At 47.6% G+C, this 13,219-nt stretch overlaps 1 protein-coding gene across 2 annotated transcripts in view; it reads left to right on the top strand.

The window, feature by feature from the left end:
- Positions 1-13,219, top strand: part of DOT1L (DOT1 like histone lysine methyltransferase) — a 422,415-nt gene that overhangs the window by 298,069 nt on the left and 111,127 nt on the right. For both annotated transcript variants that reach the window (XM_063914793.1, XM_063914792.1), the window contains exons 20-22: positions 3,268-3,731; positions 3,851-3,986; positions 4,106-4,249. In XM_063914793.1, the coding sequence (XP_063770863.1) occupies positions 3,268-3,731; positions 3,851-3,986; positions 4,106-4,249 (744 nt within the window). The remainder of the gene's footprint in view (positions 1-3,267; positions 3,732-3,850; positions 3,987-4,105; positions 4,250-13,219) is intronic.

The following is a 13,219-nucleotide window of genomic DNA, read 5'->3' as shown; positions in this document are numbered from 1 at the left end:
GCCTGAGTGCAAGAAGCAGTATCTCTAGGTTATGTTTCTCTTCAAGAAGCATCCTCCTCAAAGTTTTCTGTTCCAGTCCGTCTCAGGTAGAGGCGAAGGACAGGGGTTGCAAGAAGCAGTTCAGAAATTGCTTTGGACAGGAATAGGCATTCCAGTAACCCCTACACAATAGGGACAGGGGGTTTTACTCCAACCAGGTTTGGGTTCTGAAGGATCCTTTCATCCGAATCGTAATCCTAAACAAATAAGTTTGGGTACCACGGTTCACATGGAGACGTTGCAATTCATAGTTTTGACATGGAGCCAGGGAATTACAGGGTATCCCTGGATAGTCAGGATGTTTACTTTCAGGTTCCTATAGCACTGTTCCATCAGTGTTATCTCAAGTTTCACCATCCTCCAGCAATATTTTCAGTTCCAGACCTTACCTTTGGGGTTAGCCACAGCCTCCAGAGTATTTACCAAAATTTTGATGATTATGGCAGCTGATCTCCGCAAGAAGGGGATAAGAAAATTGTCATACTTCGACCACCTTTTTTTATCCTGGCACAGGAAAGGCTTCTGTGCCATCTCCAACAGACAATGACTTATCTGCAGAGGCACTGGTGGGTCATAAATTGGGCAAATTTATCTCTGGTTCCGTCACAACGGATGACTCACTGTGGGGCTGTACTGAATTCCAGTCTGCAGAAAATGGATCACCTCGGAACAAGATATCCAAGGTATAGTCAAGTACTCAGGAGTTGTTACACAGTCAAACGATAACAATCCACGCAGCTATGCGACTGATGGGTTTGATGGTGTCAACATTCAACATGGTGGAGTATGCACAATTCCACTCAAGACCTCGGCAGCGTCTGATTCTAGCCAGATGGAATGGAATACATCAGACAATAAAGAAACAGACTATGGTACTTTCACACAAGGTAAGAAAGTCATCAGCTTGGTGGCTATAGACATCCCATCTAGACAAAGGGAGAATCTTTTGGATATCAGATGGGAGCTCCTGACAACAGATGCCAGTCTCCAGGGCTGGGGAGCAGTGTCCGGATTATTATGATTCCAGGGACAATGGACCATAGAAGAAAGTTGCCTGCCAATAAATCTGTTAGAACTTCGGGCCATATACATGGTACTGATTTCAGGCAATAGACACTCTTCAAGGAAGACCAGTCCAGATCCGCTCGGACAATTTAACGGCGGGTGCGTACCTCAACCATCAGGGAGGAACGCACAGCCAAATAGCAATGAAGGAGGTAAGTCGCATACTAAAGTGGGTTAGAACTCTATCTTCCAGAATTGTCCGCAGTATTCTTTTCGGGAGTCCTAAACTGGGAATCGGATTTTCTCAGTCGACACGCCATTCAAGCAAGCGAATGGGCTCTACACCTGGAAGTCTATCAGACTCTGGTAGACAAGTGGGGTTTGCCAGAGATGGATCTCATGGCGTCCCGTCTGAACAACTAACTGCCTGCATACGGGGCAAGAACAAAGGATCCCGGAGCGATTCTTGTGGACGCCTGGTCAGTGAAATGTGAGTTTCATCTGGCATATCTATTTCCTCCGATCATCCTGCTACCAGGGTGGTGAGGAAGCTAAAAGAAGCAAAGGGTGCCATGATTATAATAGCTCCGGCTTGGCCCATAAGGCAATGGTACATAGATCTACAGAGAATGTCGATGGATGCTCCACGTCTGCTCCCTCAATGTCCAGATCTACTAATGCAGAATCCTTGTTATCCGAGGCATCTGGATCGAATGTCGTTGACGGCGTGGCTCTTGAAATCTCTATCCTGAAGTCAAGAGGATTCTCGCTACAGGTAAATTCAAACATTGCACAGAGCAAGGAAACCCTCCTCAGCTCGCATTTATCACCGAATATGGCAGACCTATATTCATGGTGCAGTGAAAAAAATATGGATCCAAAATCTTTCCAAGTTTCCTGGGTTTTAGATTTCCTTCAGACAGGAAAGGATAAGGGTTTGAAGGTGGCTTCCTTGAGAGTATAAGTATCACCATTGACTGTAGGGTTCCAAAAGAAAACTTGCTAATTTATAGGATATGCTTACTTTTTCCAGGGAATGCTGTGCATTCAACCTACTTTTGTTCCTCCTACAGTGCCTTGGGACTTAGGTCTAGTCCTCAAAGCCCTTCAAGTTGCTCCGTTTGAACCAGTTGATAAAGTGGATCTTAAATTGTTGACAGCTAAAGTTCTCTTTCTACTGGGTATGGCATCAGCTAGAAGAGTATCCGATTTAGAAGCGCTGTAATATTCTCCTTTTCTGTGTTTTTTTTTTTATCCAGATAAAGTAGTTCTCAGAACTAGGTCCTGGGTATCTTCCTAAGGTGGTGTCTAAATTACACCTTAATGAAGAAAATGTAGTCCTGGTTTTTCAGGTATTGGGATTCTCTGTCGGCGATGCATCGCAGGACGTAGTCCGAGCATTAAGGATCTACGTGGATCGCACAAGTGCCATCAGAAAGACAGATTCTCTCCATGCTCTACGGAATTCACAAGAGAGGATGGCCTGCTACTAAATAGACGCTGGCTAGAGGGCTTCGAATGACTATTTCGGAAGCATACTCTCTAGCGGATCTTCCTGTTCCGGCTAATGTCTCTGTTCACTCCACACGTAAGGTAGGTCCTTCATAGGCAGCAAAACATGGTGATTCAGAAGAACAGATATGTAAGGCAGCCACATAGTCTTCCATTAACACATTCATTAGACATTATGCTTGGATACTTTTGCCTCTCATGACCCTGAATTCGGTCGAAAGGTTCTCCTGTCCAATCAGGAGTGTCCCCACCACTAAAATTGCTTTGAGAAATCCCATTGTTATCCTGTGGGTAACCTGTGTACTCTGCCAGAGTAATATACGTTATGGTAAGAACTTACCGTTGATAACTGTATTTCTCCTGAGTCCACAGGGATCCCACCCTGATGCACCTGATTTGAGGATCTTGCTACTCACTAACCTCTTCCTTCTTGTACGGAAGGGTGTGCATGTGTGGTGTTCTCGCCTGATTAGGGCTCTACATGATGCTCCTGCCTAGATGCTTTGGAATCCAACTGATTTGCCTGAGCCAGTGGGAGGGATATATGGACGGGCCCATTGCATCCTGGGAGGCCTGACAGCTTGTGATCGTTTGGTGCCAATCTTCTGTCGCTCCATCATATCCCATTGTTATCCTGTGGAACCTGTGGACTTAGGAGAAATACAGTTATCAACGGTAAGTTCTTACCATAACGTATATTTTGTTTTTCAGATCAGCATTGTTGAGCTGGAGAAGTTTCAGAGGCAACATGAGCTGCTTCAACTTAAGTCTTCGACTTTGTCAGATGATCCACCACCAAACAGTCGCTCTAAGGGTGGCTTTGGTGTTCGCTACCCATCAGATGTATCGCATACACGTTTTCCTCCCACTCAATCTTCCAACACCAATGGCTTGAGCCCAGAGCTCTCAATCAATGGTCATGCATCTCACTACGAACTGTACCACTCATGCCGCATTGGGGGAAGCAGACCATGCTCTAAAGAGGGCACACCTTCCCATTTGGAGCATGCTGACGGTGTTCAGAGTACCCTAATGCATGTATCACGACACAAGGGAGAGCGAAGTTGTCATTCGCAACCAGACTATACCAGATACTCACCTGCCAAAATTGCAATGAGACGTCACCTGAATCAAGATCCAGCACCTAACTGCAGAAGCTCTGAAATAAATCATAGGTGAGAATGAGTGACTTCACTGTTTGCTACTTTTTTTTTTCTCATCCTATGTGCACCTTTGTGGTGCTTATGTTAGCAGGGAATAAATTTGCTTTGCTTAATGGATTGCTATTTTCTAGAAGTGAGGTAGTGAAAGAGAACAGCTTTATGCCCACGAGTCCGGGGATTTTGAATGGCATCCAGCTCAGTCCTCGGGAATCGCACCCTTCATCTCCTGAGGCTGGACAGAATTCTACTGAAAGAGTAGCTGACAAGGTGGGATGCTGGCTCCAGTTACAATGTAATATACAGATTTGCATGTTCTGTAATTGGAGGTTTGTTTTAACCTATTCATCTCAGTTTAATATATTTACTGCATATATTGTCTTTTGCAGCTGTTAAGAGACCGGAGCTCTCCTGCTAATCCTGAAACAATCACCAGTTTGCCTATTAGTATCCCACTGAGCACAGTCCAACCTAACAAACTGCCAGTCAGTATCCCTTTGGCCAGTGTTGTCCTGCCAAGCCGTGTTGAGAAGGTATAGTAATAATCATGTTATTAATATGGTTCTGTGCCTTTTTCTTACTAGCTTTAAGAGTATATTTTTAAGTTTTGGGTTATGTTTGAAGAGCGAGGATAAAAGGAAAAGTCTGTTTTCCCTCTCTTTAACAAGACACGCCAGGGTCCCCTATTGGTTTCACACAGCTCTCTGTTTCCTGCTTTGTAGGTGAGCTGAGGGATGCCTTCTGTAAGTATACAATAGTGTAGGGTCCTCATAATGCCTGCTTTTAGTATGGTGACTGCTCTGGAGCAGTGTGGTGGAAAGATCCCCCTTCCTCTATGGGCTATGTAGGGAAAAGTATAAATGGCCCCCGACTTGCATATAATAGGCCCTGGGGTTCTTGGGGGAGTCACTGATGAAGCGCCTCTCCTGTATTAACCTCAAAAAGACTTCTCTTTCAGCAAGGCTGTGCGACAGTCAGCCGTGGGATTGCAGGTTGGTATGGAGTTTGGCACCTAATGTAAACTGTAGCTTTAAACCAAAGCTCCTTTCCCTTACATCCCCATGATTCCAGACTTCTTTAGGTGCCTGTGGAGTTATGGCATGTTTTTAGAGGGCGGCAGTTCAGCCCTTATTTTAGGTAGTTTGATTTTATTTGTAATATTTCTCTGACGTCCTAGTGGATGCTGGGAACTCCGTAAGGACCATGGGGAATAGACGGGCTCCGCAGGAGACTGGGCACTCTAAAGAAAAATTAGGTACTATCTGGTGTGCACTGGCTCCTCCCTCTATGCCCCTCCTCCAGACCTCAGTTAGAATTTTTGCCCGGCCAGAGCTGGGTGCTCCTAGTGGGCTCTCCTGAGCTTACTAGAAAAGAAAGTATTTATTAGGTTTTTTATTTTCAGTGAGCTTCTGCTGGCAACAGAATTACTGCTACGTGGGACTAAGGGGAGAGAAGCAAACCTGCGCTGTTTAGAGGAAAGAACAGTACCAAACACTATGTGTGTATAATTATTAAAAAAACAATTTATTAAAAAGACAATAATAACTCTTTAAGAAAAGCAGTTTTTCGTGCAGAATAAGCCAATTAAGCAGGAAATGCTGCAAGGTCTATGCAGCGAAACGCGTCAGGCATATTCCCTTGGAACAGGACATTCTTAAACCGGACCCGAACCAGCCCATATTACACACCAGATATCCAGTGGAGTCACAGAGAGGCACCATCCTATCTCCGCAACGCATGAGGTACCCACTATACATGGGATTCTGCATCAACCCTCTAGCGGCATATGGAACTATAAAATTGACTCTCTACATTACCATCTAAAAGGGACTCTTTACAGTGGAATCTAACTGGACATACCATCTATGGGCAAAATGTGGAACGGATCCTGAGAATACAAAACATCAGTCCTGAATCACCTCCAGGGGTAAACTCTATCCATCCTATATAATTGGCTAAATCATTTCCTGCTTAATTGGCTTATTCTGCACGAAAAACTGCTTTTCTTAAAGAGTTATTATTGTCTTTTTAATAAATTGTTTTTTTAATAATTATACACACATAGTGTTTGGTACTGTTCTTTCCTCTAAACAGCTCAGCCTCCGTTTCTTTTCTTTGCTACCATATAGGGAGTGACTCCCCTAAAAAACTGGCTGCTGCTTAGCCAAGCACCTCGCCTCACAGCGCCCGAATACCTCAGGGTATCTTTTTATCCCAAATTTCACACGAGAGAAGCAAACCTACCTGCTTGCAGCTAGCTTGTGCTTCTTAGGCTACTGGACACCATTAGCTCCAGAGGGTTCGAACACAGGCACCTGTCCTCGATCGTCCGTTCCCGGAGCCGCTCCGCCGCCCCCCTTGCAGAGCCAGAAGAACAGAAGCTGGAAGACGACGAAATCGGCGGCTGAAGACTCCTGTCTTCATTAAGGTAGCGCACAGCACCGCAGCTGTGCGCCATTGCTCCCAGCACACTTACACACTTCGGTCACTGTAGGGTGCAGGGCGCTGGGGGGGGGGGGGGGGGGCGCCCTGGGCTGCAATTGAAGTACCTTTGGCACAAAAACATACATATATACAGTCTAGCACTGTATATATGTAAAAACCCCCGCCATTTTTTACATGAAATGCGGGACAGAAGCCCGCCACTGAGGAGGAGGGGCCTTCTTCCTCAGCACACCAGCGCCATTTTACCTTCACAGCTCCGCTGGAAGCAGCTCCCCAGGCTCTCCCCTGCAGTATCCAGGTACAAGACGGGTTAAAAAGAGAGGGGGGACACATAAATTTAGGCGCAAATCAATACAAAAAAGCAGCTATTGGGAAAATCACTTATTAGCAGTGAAAATCCCTGTGTTATATAGCGCTGTGGTGTGTGCTGGCATACTCTCTCTCTGTCTCCCTAAAGGACTTTGTGGGGTCCTTTCCTCAGTCTGAGCATTCCCTGTGTGTGTGCGGTGTGTCGGTACGGCTGTGTCTACATGTTTGATGAGGATGGTTACGTGGAGGCGGAGCAAAGGCAGATAAGTGTGGTATCGCCCCCGTCGGGGCCGATTGATTGGATGGATATGTGGAAGGTCTTAAATGACAATGTAAACTCCTAACATAAAAGGTTTGATGACGCTGCAGCCTTGGGACAGCCGGGGTCTCAGGCCGCGCCTGCCCAGGCGACTCAGAAGCTGTCAGGGGCTCATAAACGCCCTCTATCTCAGATGGTTGACACAGATGCCGACACGGAGTCCGACTCCAGTGTCGACGATGATGGGGCACATTTACAGTCTAAAATGACCAAGGCCATCCGATACATGATTATTGCAATGAAAGATGTATTACACATTTCTGAGAGTAACCCGGTTAATACCAAGAGGGTTTATATGTTTGGGGAGAAAAAGCAGCCAGTGACTTTTCCCCCATCTGATGAATTAAATGAATTGTGTGAAGAAGCGTGGAGTTCCCCTGATAAGAAATTAGTGATTTCTAAGAGGTTACTGATGGCGTACCTTTTCCCGCCAACGGACAGGTTACGTTGGGAAACATCCCCTAGGGTGGACAAGGCGCTGACACGCTTATCTAAAAAGGTGGCCCTGCCGTCTCAGGATACGGCCGCCTTAAAGGAGCCTGCGGATAGAAAGCAGGAAGCTATCCTGAAGTCAGTGTATACACACTCTGGTACTCTACTGAGACCTGCTATTGCTTCAGCCTGGATGTGTAGTGCTGTAGCAGCGTGGACAGATACTCTGTTAGACGACATAGATTCCCTCGACAGAGATACTGTTTTGCTAACCCTGGGCCATATCAAAGACGTCGTCTTATATATGCGAGATGCTCAGAGGGACATTTGCCGACTGGGCTCTAGAATTAATGCTATGTCCATTTCTGCCAGGAGGGTCTTATGGACTCGGCAATGGACAGGAGATGCTGATTCTAAAAAACACATGGAGGTTTTGCCTTATAAGGGTGAGGAATTGTTTGGGGACGGTCTGTCGGACCTCGTGTCTACAGCGACAGCTGGAAAGTCCACTTTCTTGCCTCAGGTTTCCTCACAGCCTAAGAAAGCACCGTATTATCAAATGCAGTCCTTTCGTTCCCAAAAAGGCAAGAGGGTCAGGCGTGCATCCTTTCTTGCCAGAGGCAGGGGTAGAGGTAAGAAGCTGCACCATTCAGCCAGTTCCCAGGAACAAAAGTCCTCCCCTGCTTCCACTGAGTCCACCGCATGACGTTGGGGCTCCACAGGCGGAGCCAGGTGCGGTGGGGGCGCGTCTCCGAAACTTCAGCGGCCAGTGGATTCGTTCACAGGTGGATCTCTGGGCTATACAAATTGTATCTCAGGGATACAAGCTGGAATTCGAAGCGACGCCCCCCCGCCGTTACCTCAAATCAGCCTTGCCAGCTTCCCCCATGGAAAGGGAGGTAGTGCTGGCGGCAATTCCCAAGCTGTACCTCCAGCAAGTGATTGTCAGGGTCCCCATCCTTCAACAGGGAAGGGGTTACTATTCCACAATGTTTGTGGTACCGAAACCGGACGGTTCGGTGAGACCCATTCTGAATCTAAAGTCCTTGAACACTTATATAAAGAAATTCAAGTTCAAAATGGAATCGCTCAGAGCGGTTATTGCAAGCCTGGAAGAGGGGGATTTATGGTGTCGCTGGACATAAAAGATGCTTACTTGCATGTCCCCATTTACCCACCTCACCAGGAGTACCTCAGATTTGTGGTACAGGACTGTCCTTACCAGTTCCAGACGTTGCCGTTTGGCCTGTCCACGGCACAGAGAATATTTACCAAGGTAATGGCCGAAATGATGATACTCCTTCGGCAGAAGGGAGTTATAATTATCCCGTACTTGGACGATCTCCTCATAAAGGCGAGGTCCAGGGAGCAGTTGTTGATCAGCGTAACACTCTCTCAGGAAGTGTTACTACAGCACGGCTGGATTCTGAATGTTCCAAAGTCACAGCTGATTCCTACGACGCGTCTGCTTTTCCTGGGCATGATTCTGGACACAGAACAGAAGAAGGTGTTTCTCCCAGTGGAGAAGGCCCAGGAATTAACATCTCTGGTCAGGGACCTCCTGAAACCAAAACAGGTATCGGTGCATCACTGCACGCGAGTCCTGGGAAAGATGGTGGCTTCATACGAAGCCATTCCCTTCGGCAGGTTCCATGCAAGGATCTTTCAGTGGGATCTGTTGGACAAGTGGTCCGGATCGCATCTTCAAATGCATCGGCTGATCACCCTGTCCCCAAGGGCCAGGGTGTCTCTTCTGTGGTGGCTGCAGAGTGCTCACCTTCTCGAGGGCCGCAGGTTCGGCATACAGGACTGGGTCCTGGTGACCACGGATGCAAGCCTCCGAGGGTGGGGGGCAGTCACTCAGGGAAGAAACTTCCAAGGGCTGTGGTCAAGTCTGGAGACTTCTCTACACATAAATATACTGGAATTAAGGGCCATTTACAACGCCCTGAGTCAAGCAGAGCCCCTGCTTCGAAACCGGCCAGTACTGATTCAGTCAGACAACATCACGGCGGTCGCCCATGTAAACCGCCAGGGCGGCACAAGAAGCAGGATGGCAATGGCGCAAGCCACAAAGATTCTTCGATGGGCGGAGAATCACGTGCAAGTTCTGTCAGCAGTGTTCATTCCGGGAGTGGACAACTGGGAAGCAGACTTCCTCAGCAGACACGACCTCCACCCGGGAGAGTGGGGACTTCATCAGGAAGTCTTCCAACTGATTGCAAACTGATGGGAACTGCCACAGGTGGACATGATGGCGTCCCGCCTCAACAAAACTCTAAAAAGATATTGCGCCAGGTCAAGGGACCCTCAGGCGATAGCTGTGGACGCCCTAGTGACACCGTGGGTGTACCAGTCGGTATATGTGTTTCCTCCTCTTCCTCTCATACCAAAAGTACTGAGAATAGTAAGAAAGAGAGGAATAAGAACAATTATTATTGTTCCGGACTGGCCAAGAAGGACTTGGTACCCGGAACTGCAAGAAATGCGCACAGAGGACCCATGGCCTCTGCCTCTCAGACAGGACTTGCTGCAACAAGGGCCCTGTCTGTTCCAAAACTTACCGCGGCTGCGTTTGATGGCATGGCGGTTGAACGCCGGATCCTAGCGGAAAAAGGCATTCCGGATGAAGTTATTCCTACGCTGATAAAAGCTAGGAAAGACGTGACAGCAAAACATTATCACCGTATATGGCGGAAGTATGTTGCTTGGTGTGAGGCCGGGAAGGCCCCTACAGAGGAATTCCAGCTGGGTCGATTGCTGCACTTCCTACAGTCAGGGGTGACTATGGGCCTAAAATTGGGGTCCATAAAGGTCCAGATTTCGGCCCTATACATTTTCTTTCAAAAAAGAACTGGCTTCACTGCCTGAGGTTCAGACATTTGTTAAGGGAGTGCTGCATATTCAGCCCCCTTTTGTGCCACCAGTGGCACCCTGGGATCTTAACGTTGTGTTGGATTTCCTGAAATCCCACTGGTTTGTTAAGACCGTGGAACTAAAGTATCTCACGTGGAAAGTGGTCATGCTGTTGGCCTTAGCATCGGCTAGGCGTGTGTCTGAATTGGCGGCTTTGTCCTATAAAAGCCCATATCTGATCTTCCATATGGACAGGGCAGAATTGAGGACTCGTCCCCAATTTCTCCCAAAGGTGGTGTCATCGTTTCATTTGAACCAACCTATTGTGGTGCCTGCGGCTACTCGGGACTTGGAGGACTCCAAGTTGCTGGACGTAGTCAGGGCTTTGAAAATATATGTTTCCAGAACGGCTGGAGTCAGAAAGACTGACTCGCTGTTTATCTTGTATGCACCCAACAAGCTGGGTGCTCCTGCTTCAAAGCAAACTATTGCTCGCTGGATCTGTAGCATGATTCAGCAGGCTCATTCTGCGGCTGGATTGCCGCATCCAAAATCTGTAAAAGCCCATTCCACAAGGAAGGCTCTTCTTGGGCGGCTGCCCGAGGGGTCTCGGCATTACAGCTTTGCCGAGCTGCTACTTGGTCGGGTTCAAACACATTTGCAAAGTTCTACAAGTTTGATACCCTGGCTGAGGAGGACCTTGTGTTTGCTCATTCGGTGCTGCAGAGTCATCCGCACTCTCCCGCCCGTTTGGGAGCTTTTGTATAATCCCCATGGTCCTTACGGAGTTCCCAGCATCCACTAGGACGTCAGAGAAAATAAGAATTTACTCACCGGTAATTCTATTTCTCGTAGTCCGTAGTGGATGCTGGGCGCCCGTCCCAAGTGCGGACTCTCTGCAATACGTGTATATAGTTATTGCTTAACTAAGGGTTATTGTTATGAGCCATCCGTTGAGTGAGGCTCAGTTGTTGTTCATACTGTTAACTGGGTTTGGTTATCACAAGTTGTACGGTGTGATTGGTGTGGCTGGAATGAGTCTTACCCTGGATTCCAAATTTCCTTTCCTTGTAATGTCAGCTCTTCCGGGCACAGTTTCCCTAACTGAGGTCTGGAGGAGGGGCGTAGAGGGAGGAGCCAGTGCACACCAGATAGTACCTAATTTTTCTTTAGAGTGCCCAGTCTCCTGCGGAGCCCGTCTATTCCCCATGGTCCTTACGGAGTTCCCAGCATCCACTACGGACTACGAGAAATAGAATTACCGGTGAGTAAATTCTTATTTTTTTTTATTTTGTAACTAAGTTCTGTGCACTGCATATAATGCGGTCCTGGATTGTGTGGCTGTGCATTAGTGTGGTCCTGGATTGTGTGTCCGTTTTTCCGGGCCTTATGAGGCGGCTCCACTTCCCTGCAAGGAGGGGCGTGCTACAGGCTGGGACTGGCATTTTCTTAGTCATGGGCAAGTACTCTGGGTCCAGGGAGAGTAGACTGGAGGAGCTGCACAAGCTATACTCCCCTGTCTTGCATGCAAACTGTGTGTGAGGCGATGAAAGGGCTGCTGATTTTTCTACATATTTCAGGAATGGACACCTCGGGAGGTATCCAATTAGCTGTTATAGTGCTGGAGCAGTGAAAAATGGGTATTTTTCGTGGTTTTACTCTTCACCCCTATCCAATTTCCTCTCACGAAAAAAACACATTTTTCGTGCAAAAATACATAAGTCCCATGAAAAGTTGAGGACCTATATTTTTGCGGCACTGATCACGGATAAAAGTGGGAATTTATCGAGGATTATGTCACGTAGCACAATCCCCAATAAGTGCTGGCATTGGGGATAAGCGCAGGATTATCGGGGCTAACACTGGATAGCCCCCTCCTCTCCCCTGCAGCTGTTTTACGGGCTACTACAAGATGAGTGTGTTATTCTTGTGTTATGTACATCTAATTATGTTATGCTGAGGAAGAAAGCCAGCATGTGTACAATGTTTTGCCTGTTGATTAATTGTAAAGTCTGTTTTACATAGCTACATAAGTTATTTTGGGTAGAATTGACACCCCCCAAAAAAAGTAACATGTTGACCATTTTCTTGTCTACCTTTTTGGGCCTGTCAACCTTTTGGCCATGCCAGCAATGTGCATGTCATCTATTTGGTGTTGACCTGAATACAGTCTGCTTATTATACCCTAAGTTTCTCTACGTAGACCTTATGTTGTCTTACACACACCTATGTCTGGTTATCAGTATTTCTCTAACGTCCTAGTGGATGCTGGGGACTCCGAAAGGACCATGGGGAATAGCGGCTCCGCAGGAGACTGGGCACAAAGTAAAAGCTTTAGGACTAGCTGGTGTGCACTGGCTCCTCCCCCTATGACCCTCCTCCAAGCCTCAGTTAAGTTTTTGTGCCCGAACGAGAATGGTGCAATCTAGGTGGCTCTCCTGAGCTGCTTAGAGTAAAAGTTTAAATAGGTTTTTTATTTTCAGTGAGACCTGCTGGCAACAGGCTCACTGCATCGAGGGACTAAGGGGAGAAGAAGCGAACTCACCTGCGTGCAGAGTGGATTGGGCTTCTTAGGCTACTGGACATTAGCTCCAGAGGGACGATCACAGGCCCAGCCATGGATGGGTCCCGGAGCCGCGCCGCCGGCCCCCTTACAGATGCTGAAGCAAGAAGAGGTACATAAATCGGCGGCAGAAGACTTTCCTGTCTTCATAAGGTAGCGCACAGCACTGCAGCTGTGCGCCATTGCTCTCAGCACACTTCGGTCACTGAGGGTGCAGGGCGCTGGGGGGGGGCGCCCTGGGAAGCATTGAATTTACCTTATTTGGCAAAAAATACATCACATATAGCTCCTGGGCTATATGGATGTATTTAACCCCTGCCAGTTTTCCAGAAAAAAGCGGGAGAAGAGCCCGCCGTGAAGGGGGCGGGGCCTATCTCCTCAGCACACAGCGCCATTTTTCCCACACAGCTCCGCTGGTAGGAAGGCTCCCAGAATCTCCCCTGCATCCTGCAACTACAGAAACAGGGTAAAAAAGAGAGGGGGGCACTTATTTGGCAAAATAACAGATATAAGCAGCTATAAGGGATAGACACTTATTGTAAGGTTGTCCCTATACATATATAGCGCTCTGGTGTGTGC

This window comes from Pseudophryne corroboree, chromosome 1 (genome assembly GCF_028390025.1).
Source record: "Pseudophryne corroboree isolate aPseCor3 chromosome 1, aPseCor3.hap2, whole genome shotgun sequence".
Lineage (NCBI taxonomy): Eukaryota > Metazoa > Chordata > Amphibia > Anura > Myobatrachidae > Pseudophryne > Pseudophryne corroboree.
The sequence above is the reverse complement of the archived record's forward strand: the minus strand, read 5'-3'. Positions and strand labels throughout refer to the sequence as shown.